Source organism: Lissotriton helveticus, chromosome 5_1 (genome assembly GCF_964261635.1).
Source record: "Lissotriton helveticus chromosome 5_1, aLisHel1.1, whole genome shotgun sequence".
NCBI classification, from domain to species: Eukaryota; Metazoa; Chordata; class Amphibia; order Caudata; family Salamandridae; genus Lissotriton; species Lissotriton helveticus.
Window position 1 is genome coordinate 1,312,797,724 of NC_136065.1, and position 16,681 is coordinate 1,312,814,404.

The following is a 16,681-nucleotide window of genomic DNA, read 5'->3' on the forward strand; positions in this document are numbered from 1 at the left end:
TAATGAAGTTCTTGAACCCTCCCCAGCTGTCCTTCCTGAGCTAATATGTGTAGCTTACCTCATACTAAGGACTTCCTATGATAAGGCCAAAGTCATCGTACCTGCATCTGGAAGTGGTTTGGTACCTCATTACGGGAACCACTGGCAGGGCCATCTGACCCCAGGCCAATGTATACTGGAGGGTCAGGCAGGTAAAATGTGACTTTTTAAAAGTCACCTTTTCTACATATTTACTAAAAATCTGACTTTACCACTGAGTTGTGTTTTTAATAAAATTGATGTTTGACTTATTCCAAAGCCCTTTACAGTGGAAATAGATTGTTGGGCCTAGTCACTATTGGTGCATGCCAACATTACATTCTTACAATCATCACTACTATGTGGGATACAAGGCCTACATAGAGTTGACATATTTAATATTTAAAAGTAGGGTTCAATTCCTGTCAGAAACTGATTATTTTGGCTGGTTCAATTACATGTTTAGAAGCTGCAGGAAACAGGCTGCAGTTAGCCTGAAAACTATATTTCCTATGTCAGACTAGTGAAGGGCACAACATGTGCTGAAAACCACAGGAGGATTTTAACTTTTCATAATGTTGGTGTATTTTGTGCACCATCTACTGTGGCCTTAATGGGAAATTAAATATGCTAATTAGAAGGTTGCCAAGTCATTTGTGTTCGAGTGGTTAGAGCACATACACTTGGGACCGGATAGCTCTGCTCACATCGGCAGAGTTCAAAAATCAGCATCATCAGTTAAAAAATATGATGATGAGAATGTAAAACGCATACTTTCTCACACATCTATATATATAAAAACGAATATATGTCTGTCTGTTTGTCCTTTATGCATTACTACACCATTCATCCGATCGCCATGAGACTTTGGGAAGTTGTTGGGTACACTCCAGTGAAGGTTTCTGGCATAATTTATTTTAAATATCGTCCGCCCAGGGCCCTCATAATCTTTATAATACTGATGTACGCACAAGACGGAAAAACAAAAAATCGTGTTTCCAAAAGCACTCAAATAAATAAATAGAATTAAAAAAGCATTCATCCGATCACCACAAAACTTTAGGACGTTGTTGAGTACACTCCCGCGAAGGGTTCTGGCATAATTTGTTTTAAATATCAGCCCCCCAGGGCCCTCATAATCTTTAGAATACTGATGTACGCACAAGACGGAAAAACGAAAAATCGTGTTTCCACAAGCACTCGAATAAATAAATAGAATTAAAACAATATTCATCCGATCGCCAGGAAACTTTGGGAAGTTGTTGAGTACTCTCCCGCGAAGGTTTCTTCCATAACATTTTTTTAAATATCAGCCCCCTAGGGCCCTCATAATCTTTCGAATACTGATGTACGTACCAGACAGAAAAACAAAAAATCATGTATCCACAACAACTTGAATAAATAAATAGAATTAAAACGACACTTTGAAATGTTTTCCATATTAAAATGAATAAGTTTCACTAAAAATGACACAATGTAAATTGAATGTTGTCATAACGAGTTTACTTGAATTTCCTTTCTTCGGAGATCGCAGAAACGCGCGACGGGTAAGCTAGTATCCTAATAAAAATCTGTGCATTAATCTGGCATTCAACTTCTCCTGCTGAACACTTCATTGCTTTATTCCTAAATGAGATAGGACTTAAAATACTAGTATTGACTATTGTGAACTCATCACTGTTTGCCACTGATCTCATTTACCTTTGATTTCCTCCTCAATGGACCAAGTAAGATCTACCAAGGTTTTCACTAAGCTCAACATGTGTGGGTAATTAAATGTGGTGCGGATCAGATAAGGCAATGGATGGAAGACCAATTTAAAATCAGGTTTGACCATTTTGAATGTTTGGTCATGCCTTTTAGGCCACTTAAAGGACCAGCCTCATTCCAACACTTGGTTTAGGGATATCATGGATCAGTTTCAATTTTTCTGGGATACATTGTAGTCTCCTGTAAAAGAACATCTAGGGCATATCAGTTCTTTCTTGACTTAGGAAACATTTGCTATATGCAAAATTAGTGACATTTGAATATGAGATATCTCATCCAGGATTTGGTTTATTGTAGATTGGACCATGTCAGTGGAGATTGGAATTGTAGTTGTTTGGAATGAGAGAGTCAAAACCAATCTATATAGAATTAGCTCTATTCCAAAAGTTTAAAATTCAAATACCATTACCATGGGTTTTCTGCCACTGAAATCTTTTGCAAAACCTGAATTCTAGGGTATAACCAATTATTTTTGAAATATATCTTTCTTCAGCTACTGTCCAATGCAGTTCTAACTAACATCCCATAACATCCCATAATACTTTTACTTCATGATGATTGCATATATTCTAACACCTGCCATCTCCCTTTATAACTTGCAATGCACTGAATTATATGCTTCAATTAGGGATTAGCAGCTGGCTGCGGTATGAGTGTAGACACTGCCAGGAGGAAAGAGCAGACTCTCTCATACTTCTGGACGTAGTATCCCTCTAAACTACAGCTGATGTTTAAATACCTGACAGACCAAATCCTGTACACAGCTAAACAGGCACACACAGGTACATTCAGCAAACACACACCTACAGTCAGGTATCACTATTTTTCAAATATCACTCAAATCCAGACACACCACTCTACCACACAATCACCCAGCAAAATTCTGATATTTCACCAGCTACCCAACAATGTTCTCTGCAGAACACCCTCATAGTCACATTATAGCTCAATTATCTTTTTCTAATCAGATCACAGACATATCCTGTGTTCCCCTTGTGCATAGTAAGACACCAAAGCTAAATAGTTGCAAATGTCATGCCTTCTCAAAAGCACAACTCCCACCCCACACCAATATACCTTTTAGAAACTTTGTGATATGATTAGCTACAAAATATCAAACCATCAAAACACCACATCATAGCTATTGACATGGCTGGCAAACTGCCTAGAAAAGTAATCTGCTTAATCAGCCAATGGACAACAGACTAGCTCCAACCAGGAACTGCTCGCTAGATGCAAGCCAGAGAGTATGAACACCATCATTAGGAGAAGAATACGAAGATGTATAAGACACTTCATCAAAAGAGTACAAGACTCCATCACAGGAACAGCTTTCCACAGGATCTTAGAAATCAAACTGTAGAGAGACAGGCCAAAAAACAGCTGGAAACGAGCTCTGGAAATAAAACTAAAGGCCCAAACAACAGCTGGGGAACAGTATAGAACTTTCTCAAGACAAACACAAGTGGAATGTATTGCTTCATTGCTGCCCTACATGCCATCCTACATATTGGGCAATAGTAGTAGTAGTACAACAACAGACGACTAACCTCAACGAAAAACAGTAAAGCCCTTAAAGATACTCAGCCATACGCATAATAAACTGCAAATATTTTTAACAGGATCAAAATCATTTAACTAGCACATTATCCCACAGAAACCAATAGTAAGCTACACATTAACCAAATATCTAGGGAATATATGCAACCAGGAAACCATACACAATTGAATGGTGGAAATCCCAGAACCTTATGAAAAGGGAGCTCAGACTCAGAAAGCGCTATAGTGCCATATTAACAGTAGAAGTCGCTACTCCAATGCTCATAACATAACATTAGACATACTAGCAATGTGTGGGTTCCTAGCTTCAAATAAATATATAATTTAGCACTTTTGTTTCATGAATTTAAGATAAAGTGTTTGATTTACATGCAAATAGTTTCGATCGGTTAAGACTGGATAATCATTGTGTCTTAAATCAACAGACTTCTGCATCACTTTGAATTAGTACAAATGTGTCTGTACTGAGCAATGTTTTGAAAAACAAGCAATGGGCAAGTTGTTCTCAAACCTAAAACTTTGTATTTCATTGTAGCAGTTGAAGGGGAAGCCAGCAAATACAAAATAAAAAACAAATATGGGAAACAACTTTACTTTGCAATACAACAAAATGGCTTCAACGTTACTGATAATGCGGGCAAAGATGTGATGAAACTTCATATTAAAACGGGATGTTTCTGCTTTTGCATTCCTTGTTCTTTAAATAAGGTAAGTATTGCATGTTAGTTTAATAGAAACAGTTGTGTAAACGATAAAACTATAATGACAATCACATTTAAGCATGTTTTATATGGCGGGTTATACTTCACTTTACTGTTTCTAAGTGCTTTTTATAAGAGATGTTACAAATTCTAATAATAAACACCAGATCACAGTCGTGGGCCTTGCCAGTGGTATGAACATGCTTTGTAAACGATAATACAATACATACAACCGTTCGTGCTGATACTGAAAATTTATCCTAACTGTATTTGTGCACTTATACTGTTACATTGTGTAATAAGGGAAGACGTTTTGGCTGTAAGAAGCATAAACGTTCCAAATGCAAGGGGAAATGACCATTCACATATCTTCCTTAACTTTATCAATGGTATGCATGAGCTACGTTACAATAGATGTGCCTGAAATCAGAGGAATACATCACTCTTGAGTGATACCAAATCACCTCTTCACCTCACCCCCAAGCTCCTCCCCCACATTGGTGCAATTGTTCACATCGGTGCAATTGTTCACAACTCTGATCTTGGCGACTCCATTCCACATGATGCATGGAATCTATGGACCCAGAACAAGGGCGCATAGAATAGGAAGTAGAGCGTGTAACAACTTCCTGGCATGAGAGAGAGAACAGGTTAAAAGTTTACTGTTACAGATACTCCTTTGCCTGCATACGTTTCTTAGTTATAGTCGTTCAGGCTCATGTTAATTTGTCACCAAGCATCTTTTCTCTCAATTGATTATTTTTGCTCTGATACGTTTCCATTCCAGTCTTGTCCTGCTACATCTATGACAAACTCATAGGATCTCTTGTGGGTTTCTTCTGTGTTTTAATTCTTTTCAATTCTGGACGAGTGGCTGCTTAGCATATCTATCTATCTATCTATCTATGCAGAGACTTAATATCGATGTATAAATATCGACTTGCACCAATATCGAGGTAAAAATATCGTGGGTGAGAAATATTGCCAGAAAAAATATTGTGGAAAAAAAGATTTCCTTCAACGGGACTCCGGGTGCAGCGAGGAGTATTGACAGAGGGCTTAGTTAAGTAATATTGATGTTTAAAATATCGAAGTGTTTAATATCGTTCGTAAAAATATCGTTGTTTAAAATATCCAAGTGTTTTATATAATTTGCAAAAATACATTATGATAACATTGGCGATTTGTTATTAATGTTATGTATTTTAGTATATATTTTATATGTATGTGATGTGTTTTTTGTATGAGAATGCTTTGTGTTTTTATTATATGTGTAAAAATGTTATTAGTTATTAAATTTTTTATTAGTATTTAGCGTTTTTAGTATCATAGCGGGTTGTGGGTTTATAGGGGAATAGGGTGGGAAGTAATTTAATGATATTAAATGTATTGATTATTTTTAGTAGTTATTATTGTTTTTTATTTGAATTTTTTGTTTTTAGTACCCCACCGGGTTGTGGGTTTATTGGGGAATAGGGTGGGAAGTAATTTAATTATATTAAATGTATTGAATATTTGATATTTCATAACATTTGATTAATTGAGATGTTAAAGTGTTAAATTTGAAAAGTTATTTTTTTATGAATTCATTAATAATTAGTTGATAATTAATTTTAAATAATTAATTAGTAATTATGGTAATTGTGTGGTTTTAGGTGTGTGTTTTGGTATGTACAGGTGTAAATAGTGGGAAGGGTGGGAATTCATTTATTTTTAATTGTTGATTTAATTATTAGTTGTTAATTAATTTTAAATAACTAATTAGTAATTAATTATGGTAATTGTGTAATTTTGTTTAGGTGTGTGTTGTGGTATGTATAGGTGGGAAGGGTGGGAAGTAATTTATTTTGAATTGATGATTTAATAATTATTTGTTAATTAATTTTAAATAATTAATTGGTAATTAATTATGTTCATTTTGAAAAAAGGTTTAGTTGTGTCTTGTGTTTATAGGTGTACATGGTAGGAAGTAATTTATTTGTAATTGATAAATTAATAATTAGTTAATTAATGTAATTTAATTAATTAGAAATTAAATATGGTAATTGTGTAATTAGTTGTAGGTGTGTGGATAGTATAGTGTTAAAGCATGTGTATTTAATTAATGTTTATTATTTTGTTTATTAATAATATTTGTAACTGATTATTAATTATGTTAATTATGGAAAGAAATTTAAATAAAACGTTTTAAGTGTTGTTTTATTGGTGTGTAGTTCTATTGCAGGAAACAAGATAAATATATTTATGTTTTACATAACGTTTAATATGTGCTGCTTTTAAATAATTATTGTTTTCAAATTTATTTATTAATTTTTTTCATATAATATGTGTAGCTGTTTGTTATATGTAATTTATATTATAATATGTGTTCATTTTATGTTTAATATATTTAAATGTTTATTACTAACTTATTGTTTATTTATTTTTAAGATTTAGAAAACAAATTCTATTGTTTAAATGTTATTAGTATTTTTTGTTTCTCTGCAATCCTATTTCTGTTGCACTCTTTGGATTGGATATAGTAATTCTTTCCCCCTCCGCTATCCTGCACTTTCCCTACTGTTGCACTCACTGGAGTGGGAATAGTAATTTTTACCCCTCCGCTATCCAGCATTTTCCCTACTTTTGCTTCATTGGAGTGGGAATAGTAATTTTTTCCTCTCCCCTATCCAACACTTTCCCTACTGTTTCTCTTACGGGAGTGGGAATGGTAATTTTTTCCCATCCACTATTCACCACTTTCCCTACTGTTGCACTCACTGGAGAGAGAATGTTAATTTTTACCCTTCCGCTATCCAGCATTTTTCCTACTGTTGCACTCATTGGAGTGGGATAATTAATTTTTAAAACTCCGCCATCCAGCATTTTCCCTACTGTTGCACTCACTGGAGTGGGAATAGTAATTTTTACCCCTCTGCTATCTAGCACTTTCCCTACTGTTGCACTCACTGGAGTGGGAATAGTAATTTTTACCCCTCCGCTTTCCAGCACTTTCCCTACTGTTAAACGTATTGGAGTGGGAATAGTAATTTTTACCCCTCCGCAATCCATCACTTACCCTACTGTTGTACTCACTAGAGTGGGAATAGTAATTTTTACCCCTCCGCTTTCCAGCACTTTCCCTACTGTTGCATTAATTGGAGTGGGAATAGTAAGATTTACCCCTCCGCTATCCATTACTTACCCTACTGTTGTACTCACTAGAATGGAATAGTAATTTGTACCCCTTTGCTATCCAACATTTTCCCTACTGTTACATTTATTGTATGTTTTAATTTGTTTTTAAATAAATGAATGTTTTTAATTATTATAGGTTTTTTTATTTCAAAATATTGATATATATTACTTTTTAAATAATTGTAAAGTTTACAAATTAAATAAAGATAATATTTAAATATATATATGTATGAAATATTGTGTATCTGTGTTTATATTTTTTAATTTAAGTTTATTTGTAATATTGAGTTAAAATGTTTATTAATTGTAATTTAGTTTGTTAAAATTAATAGTATATAATATATTTAATATATTGTATTTAATATATATTTTTAATTCAATATTTTTTACATCTATATTTTTTACTTTGATATGTTTTTAATCAATATTTTTGTTCTTACCTGTTTAAGTGTAGGGAGTCGATATTTTTGTCTTCTATATTTTTTCTTTGATATTTAGAAAATCAATGTTTGTTACATCGATATTCTATCAGTGAACTCTATCCATCTGTCTATCTATCTATCTATCTATCTATCTATCTATCTATCTATCTATCTATCTATCTATCTATCTATCTATCTATCTCTTCATTTCACTTACTCACTGAATTGCCTGGCCCTGGCGGCAGAGGTGTGTGTTTGGACATTAGCTTTCAAATTAATGTCAAAAGACCGCTACTTCCTTCGGCTCATAGAAAGTGTACACGTACTACAAAAAAATGCTTGTACCAAAGTTTTAATGTCAATATCTAAAAAACTACAAGGTTTGGCATAAAGTTCACAATGCATTTCGGCCCACCCACAATCTAGGTGACTTGTTCGCGAATCGCTTTGGGGCGTTGTTCCGATCATTGCACTTCTTGGGGGATATTGTTATTAAAACCGGTGCAAGCATTTTTTGGCGAGCGTGCATACTTTCTGCGAGGCAAAGCAAGTTTAGGTCTATTGATATACATGTATATATATATATATATATATATATATATATATATATATATATATTCACTGAAAAAACCATAGGTTATAGACCATATATAGTTAGGAATTAGCATTTAAAAAACCTTATTTTACTCACACAAAACCATTGAAATTCCATATATAGTTAGTTGCACTAACTATATATCGCGCACCCGCAATCCACTGCTGATTATGTCACATATTACATCATTCATGACATGGTCAGTGACATCACTGATGACATCACTGATGACATCTCAAATGACATCACTGATGACATCACTGATAACAACATCCAGTGATTTTATGTTTCTGTAAAGTTTAAATATGTCTTACATATTGAAGAATGAGTGGATGTATAACTGTCTGGACGAAGGATTTAGTAGGTGCATGACTGAATGTATGAGTGAGTGATTAAATGTGTCTCACTGAGTGCATGGGTTAGTGACTAAACTGTCTTAATTTGTGCATCATTATGTCTGTTGTTCTGTAAACTACTGCATGTGTTGATCAGTAGCTATATGATTAACTATATGGGTTATTGATTGATTGTCCAAGTATTTGTATGGGAGACTGAGTGTGTGTGTGGCTGGCTGGGAGGTGTGTGACTCTGTGCAGATCAATGTGTACTTGTATCAATGATTGTATAAGAAAGTAAGTATGTGTTACTATATGTTTGAAAATGTAAGGTGCTCTATGTTTAACTGTATAGACAAGAAAATGGAAGTGTGATTGATTCTTTACAGGACTGACTAGGTGTGTGAGTAACTCCATGGATGAGTGGCAGAGTGTGAGTGTCTGTATAGGTGTATGAGTGCATATGATAGTGTTGTAAAGATGAGTGATTGTATGTATGAATGATTGTATGGGTGAATGAGTGAATGTGTGTGTAGACGTAGGAATCAGTGAGTACGTATGTAGTAACTAGTATTGGTGTGTCAATGGTTTCAAAAATTATACTCTGTATTTAACACTGGGTGAAACAGAGGTTATATTAAAATGTGAGGAGATGCATTGTATTGTCACATGAATGATATCATCAGTGATGTGGTCATTGATGTCAAATGAGATGTCATCAGTGATGTCATCAGTGATGTCATTTGAGATGTCATCAGTGATGTCATCAGTGATGTCACTGACCATGTCATGAATGATGTAATATGTGACATGATCAGCAGTGGATTGCGGGTGCGCGATATATAGTTAGTGCAACTAACTATATATGGAATTTCAATGGTTTTGTGTGAGTAAAATAAGGTTTTTTAAATGCTAATTCCTAACTATATATGGTCTATAACCTATGGTTTTTTCAGTGAATTTTCAAGGTTTTGTAAATGCTAATTCCTAACTATATATGGTCTATAACCTATGGTTTTTTCAGTGAATTTCAATGGTTTTTTAATAGCAAATATCATAAGCTGTCGAATGTCAAGTACGTGGTAAGTGAAAACATTTTCGTGTTTATGCACACTGATCTGCTTTGAATGGTGCCCTCCCCCCTCATTTCTATTAGGAGTACTCTCTCTTTGCAGATAGTGAAAGGTAGTTAACGCAGGCCTTTGCCCCCGTTGTAATCCGTCGTGCCTGCTTCTCTCTCCATTTGATTGATTGTTATCCAAGTATTTACTGTTTTAGAATTAGTTCTCTTTGGTTCATTCTCTATTTACAAACAAACACAGAGTCGCAATACTCTGTTTAGTCTTTGCAGATAACGAAAAATCGTGTAAAAAAAAAGAAAAGGAATCGAGCAAAATCAGTAGGCCACTAATGGGATCTCTTTTTGACCTCGCTAAAATAGAAACATTAGGAACAACCCCTCATGACAAATACAAAACTAGTGAGATGAACTGAACTCCACACAATGATGGCTGCAAAACAGCTCGGCTCCGCCACCCACCCCGCCCAAAATAACGATAAAGAGCGGCTGCCATGATTGGTTGCGGAATGGCCACAACGGAGCTACGAAATGGTGCTGCTCTCATGCTAACCCCAGCTTCGGTCTGAAACATCCAGAAACACTGTAGACTACCAATTCGATCAGTTCCGGTAGCGCCCCAATGTAACCCGGTAGAGAAGAACTAGCCCTCCCCTCTTTGACTGATGGTTCTTGTTGCCTGTCCCTTCTGTTGTCATTTAACAGAACTATTTAGCCTGCTGAAAGGGGTTGTGTTTCGACCGCTGGTTGGTGGAGACATTTTGACTATATTCTGGACCTGCGTTGTCGCGTAATGCGTCATATGACGCGCCGCGTTAGCGCATCCGGAAGTCATCCGGGGCGCGCAGCGCGTAACGTAAGCATAACAAGTCATGTGACTTGTTAATAAAACTTTTCATTGGTTCATTTTACTTTTCTTATTCTAATGATGAAAGCCTTGGTCATATCACCTAAAAATTACGCTTTTAATTACTTCCGAACATTATTTTCTCTTAAATATATGTTATAATGTTCCAGGCTAATGTACTTTCCCGGAAATTTTACAACTGTCCTGCAAGTAAAATATATTCTTTTTTCGAGAAAAAGAGCGTTTCTTCGTCCCATGACGGAGCCGTTGAGCAAAAGAGGGTCGACCTGCTGTCTTAGTCGCCGATACGCCTGAATATGAGATTCTTATCGATCACTTTATGTTGCAGGAATAGAAAACACAACAGCCCTTGACCATTTATCTTTACTGCGTTCCTTCGTATTATACCTTTTACCCTTCATGTAATTGGTCTGCTTTATTTCACTTGCCTTTTAATGATTCTAAAACAGTGACTATTATTAAAAACTTTACCAATGTATACACTACTACCATGTTTTCTTTTAAAAACCTTTATTGTGAAAATTTCATTATACAAATACGAGCCTATAACCACGTGGGCCTGCCACGGAGCAAACTGTAATCGTATATGATGAATAGACATTTACACTGTAGAGGAACGTAACGGGCGGGCCATTAGGTTGCAAAAACTAAGGTGTCTAACAGTTACGGAATCGGTGGACGTACATTTTATAATTAAAATACGACAGGGCCAGTTACAATAAAATTATCTAGATATACATTTGCGGGCAAGTACCATGGGTGACGTTAATTCGAATTTTCAACAGTACAGTAATCAATAACACATCAGAACTTAATATCAATAGGGATGTCGAAATATTCAATCAATTCTCGTCCCCGCCCGCCATGTGCTTCAAAACTGCATACGTATCTCGTGATTTCAAGGTTCTGCAACCAGTACACAACAAGGAGTTACGAGTCCCATTTATTCCGGCACCATTTTGGGCGAGGACGGGCAGGTCCAGGATATAGTCAAAATGTCTCTACCAACCATCGACTATGATGATGTTCATATGCTGTATTTATTAGAGTAACACTCATCTGCCCACATGAAATTAATTTACCACAATCTAAACATGTCATTTTAATCTTTCCAAAGTTCTTCTAAATATTTGGGACCGTTTCCCTTGCCTCTGAAGCTCTCAGTGCCACTTCTTTGATGAATGTACTAGCAGGTCAGGGGTTCTCCTCCAAATCTCTCTTTTATGCAGCACTATAATTAATTGGTGCCACCTCTCCATATGACGATGCATGGTATAGTTACCACAACTATATTTTTTTTCGGTTCCTCTGGAGAGTTCATCGTGGCAGATGAAGCGTGTAACATACCGGGCATTTACCTTTTTTTGCATGTACAGGAAAGGAAAAAAAAAATCGAGCGTCCGAGTTCTAAGGTGTCCCAGGGCCATTTTAGTGGACCAGGCCCAAATCCAAAGAACAGGCCGCCATTTTGAGAGTCCTCTTGCAGCCGCCTGTCGCTGTAGCATCAAGAGCGGCCGAAACTCAGCTGAATGGCAACTGAAACGGTAAAGGGGCGCCCCACTACATTTCAGCATTGTAGGATGACCACACCAGTACAGCAACTTGCTAGACATCACCTCGGTGCCATCCGGATCTCGGTGCCCCACTGCAGATGAAGTGCCTCTCAACTATGAAACCACCACGGTGACATCCGGATCTTGGCGCGTTGTGCTGCCTTCGGCCTATTCGCACATCGGTCCGCTACTGACGCCATCTCACAGGCTAATGGGGTGACCCACGCCGAGTTTCAGCATTGTAGGATGACCACACCAACTTGCTAGACATCACCTCGGTGCCATCCGAATCTTGGCATCTCAACGCCTAGTGGTATCTTCCATACAGAAAATATTGTTACGCTGCCTTTGGCCCCATTCGCACATCAGTCCGCAACTTAGACATCCCCTCGATGCCATCCGGATCTTGGCATCTCAGCGCCTTGTGGTGTCAGTCAGAAAATATTGTTGCGCTGCCTTTGGCCCCATTCGCACATCAGTCCGCTACTGACACCATCTCACAGGCCAATAGGGCGCCCCACGCCGACTTTTACCATTGTACGATGGCCACACCAGTGGCACAACTTGCTAGACATCACCTCGGTGCCATCCGAATCTTGGCATCTCAACGCCTAGTGGTATCTTCCATACAGAAAATCTTGTTACGCTACCTTTGGCCCCATTCGCACATCGGTCCGCAACTTAGACATCACCTCGGTGCCATCCGGATCTTGGCATCTCAGCGCCTTGTGGTGTATTCTCTTCAGAAAATATTGTTGAGCTGCCTTTGGCCCCATTCGCACATCCGTCCGCAACTTACACATCACCTCGGTGCCATCCGGATCTTGGCATCTCAGCGCCTTGTGGTGTCTTCTACTCCGAAAATATAGTAGAAAATATTGTTGCGCTGCCTTTGGCCCCATTCACACATCAGTCCGCTACTGACACCATCTCACAGGCCAACAGGGCGCCCCACGCCGACTTTTACCATTGTACGATGGCCACACCAGTGCCACAACTTGCTAGACACCACCTCGGTGCCATCCGGATCTTGGCATCTCAGCGCCTTGTGGTGTCTTCAAATCAGAAAATATTGTTGCGCTGCCTTTGGCCCCATTCGCACATCGGTCCGCTACTGATGCCATCTCACAGGCCAACGGGGCGCCCCACGCCGACTTTCAGCATTGTAGGATGGCCACACCAGTGCGGCAACTTACTAGACACCACCTCGGTGCCATCCGGATCTTGGCGCGTTGTGCTGCCTTCGACCTATTCGCACATCGGTCCGCTACTGACGCAAACTCACAGGCCAACGGGGCGCCCCACGCCGACTTTCAGCATTGTAGGATGGCCACACCAGTGCGGCAACTTACTAGACACCACCTCGGTGCCAACCGGATCTTGGCGCGTTGTGCTGCCTTCGGCCTATTCGCACATCGGTCCGCTACTGACGCAAACTCACAGGCCAACGGGGCGCCCCACGCCGACTTTCAGCATTGTTGGATGGCCACACCAGTGCGGCAACTTACTAGACACCACCTCGGTGCCATCTGGATCTTGGCGCGTTGTGCTGCCGTCGGCCTATTCGCACATCGGTCCGCTACTGACGCAAACTCACAGGCCAACGGGGCGCCCCACGCCGACTTTCAGCATTGTAGGATGGCCACACCAGTGCTGCAACTTGCTGGACACCACCTCGGTGCCATCCGGATCTTGGCGCGTTGTGTTGCCTTCGGCCTATTCGCACATCGGTCCGCTACTGACGCCGCCTCACGTGCCAACGTATTTTCTCCTAATTTTACACCCTATGCCGCATAACAGGTCATGTGACTTGTTTATAAAACTTTTCATTGGTTCATTTTACTTTTGGTTTCCTAATGATGGAAGGCTTGATCATGTGACCTAAAAACAACACTTTTCATAGGATGAAAACTTTTTTTTTTCCCCAAACGATGAAAGCCCCACCTTGTTTCTGGATGTTTCAGACTGAAGCTGGCGTCAGCATGAAAGCACCACCATCTCGTAGCTCAGTCGTGGTCATTCCGCGAGCAATCATGGCAGCCGCTCCCCACCAGAAGCCTGCAGGAGTCGGAGCCCCCAAAACTTTTGATGAATTCTCAAGGCGGAGGGGACGCTTTCGAGAATGAGGTCCAAGACCTAGCAGACAAGCATCCGATTTCCAAGGTGTCCCAGGGCCATTTCAGTGGACCAGGCCCAAAAAGGAAACAGCCTGCCGCCATTTTGAGAGTCCTGTGACAGCCGCCTATCGCTGCACCGCAAGAGTGGGCGCAACTCAGCTGAATTGCGGCTTTTGACACAGTGGACCAAAAACGGACGGAATGGCAACTGAAACGGTAAAGGGGCGCCCCACTACAACAGACGAGACTCCACCTGGAGAGGCCCGTTCACGCCGCCTCCCCCGGGGCGCTCCACGCCGTTATTCGGAGCAGCATTGTAGGATACCAAAACCAGTGCGGCAACTTACTGGACATCACCTTGGTGCCATCGTTCTGCTGCCTTGGAACTATTCGCGCAACAGTTTGCTACTGATGACCCACCCCCCGCGACGCCCCATGCCGTTATTTGCTGGGTGGCAACTTACTAGACATCACTTTCGTGTCATCTAGATTTCGGCGCGTTCTGCTGCCTTGGAACTATTCGCACAACAGTTTGCTACTGATGACCCACCCCCCGCGACGCCCCACGCCGGAAATCTGGACGTTGTGCTGCGTTGGGACTATTCGCACAGCCGACCGCTACTTCGTTGTTTTTCCCTAAAAATGTTTATATGTTATTACTATTTTTGTTTTCTTGTATATATTTATAAATTATTAAAGTTTTATAATCTTACTACTTTGTCGGAGTGCTATATATTTTTAATGTGACACATAATTGTAAAAACTTTGATGTACAAACAGTCATCCCTGGAATCTTCCGCTTCAGGCTCGGTCCCCTCCCCAATCACAATACAGGATGGTTTTCAGATAATAGCAACGCTTCTGCTGTGACGGATCTCATCGAGTGTGGGCCTTGATCTACTATAACTCCTTTGAAGAGGGGTGATTCTTTACAGCTGTGGCCATAAACTACATCTGCAGGGCTAGCTGATACCCTAGGACCAGCCTGGACAATCGGACACAGAGGAAAAGGAGTGTCAGAGGGTGCGGTAGTGAATAGGGCGAAAGGGAGGTGTCGGGCGGGCACAGGGTGTGATTCTCAGGGAACAGCAGCGCAGATGGGGGAGGTTTATTACCCATGCATAAGACAGAGAGCGGGGGTGACCACTGCCTGGGGGAGATGCTTGCGAGGGTGGGGAGCCATGCTAAGGATCGACAGCGTGCACAGAGTGGGTCTGGTCAAGGCATCTAAAATGGCTGCCGTGCACGACAAAAGTGTGGCATTTGAAAAAAGACAAGATGGCGCAGACAATGTTTTTCAACACTTCCTGATTTCCTTCGAATCGAACGTTAACAGACGTTGGGGCATATTACCAAAGTTAAGCAATATTTATCCCTAACGATGCTTAGCAATGATTTTTTTACCGTCAGAAATTATCGCAGATAAACCTTGCTATTATCAAGGTTTATCGGAAATACGATAAAAAACGACCGCAATGCATTAATATCGCTGAAAACTCAGCGATATTCATGCATTACCGAGCTAATGCTCTTAGCCATGTTATCCACCTCCCATTGGATAACATGGCTAAGAACTGCTCAGGGCAGGTGGTAGCTTTTAGAGATATTCGCCCTTATCTCGAATATTTCCAAAAGTTGATAATAGGAGATAGCGATGTTAGCGACTGTTTCCAGTCGCTAACATCTTGGCATGCCCACTTTGCATGTCATTAGTGATAAATATCACTCACATGCAAAGTGGGGCCCAAGATGGTCGCTATCTTCTACTAGCCGTCGCTAACTGGTGTTAGCAACAGCTAGGTAATACACATATAATTTTATCTCCGCGAAGCGGAGCGCTGTTACAGATATATATCTTGTTTCTGAACGTTAATTTCTCAAAATGCACTGAAGCACATATATTGAGACCTAGCAAAGGCACATCGGGCTACCAGTCCCTACAATTTTGCCAAGTTTCGTGCAAATCCATTCAGCTGTTCGATCCTACCGAGAGACAAGATGGCGGCCGCTACGGACTGTTTGGAATGTTTACAGACACCGGAGAGCCAATCAGCTTCGCTTCGCAAAGCTCCGTAACGCGAAAAGTACGCGAAGCGGTGCGCTGTTACAGATATATACCTTTTTTTGAACGTTAATTTCTCAAAATCCACTGGAGCACATATATTGAGATCTAGCAAAGGCACATCGGGCTACCAGTCCCTACAATTTTGCCAAGTTTCGTGCAAATCCATTCAGCTGTTCGATTATTATTATTTTTATTTTTTTTTGCCCCGCGGGGCCCTTTTAAAACCTCCACATCAAACCTAGGGGGTGAGCGACAATGTACTATGCCCCCTTATGGTCATTTGCCCCTTCGCTTTGGCCTCCTCTTGTCTCTCGATCCTACCGAGAGACAAGATGGCGGCCGCTACGGACTGTTTGGAATGTTGACAGACGCCGGAGAACCAATCAGCTTCGCTTCACAAAGCTCCGTTGCGCGAAAAGTCC

General features: G+C 39.8%; 1 protein-coding gene across 2 annotated transcripts in view; it reads left to right on the top strand.

Moving 5' to 3' along the window:
* LOC144753596 (phospholipid scramblase 2-like) overlaps positions 1-16,681 on the top strand; it is a 239,134-nt gene that overhangs the window by 85,836 nt on the left and 136,617 nt on the right. For both annotated transcript variants that reach the window (XM_078641239.1, XM_078641240.1), the window contains exon 3: positions 3,884-4,056. In XM_078641239.1, the coding sequence (XP_078497365.1) occupies positions 3,884-4,056 (173 nt within the window). The remainder of the gene's footprint in view (positions 1-3,883; positions 4,057-16,681) is intronic.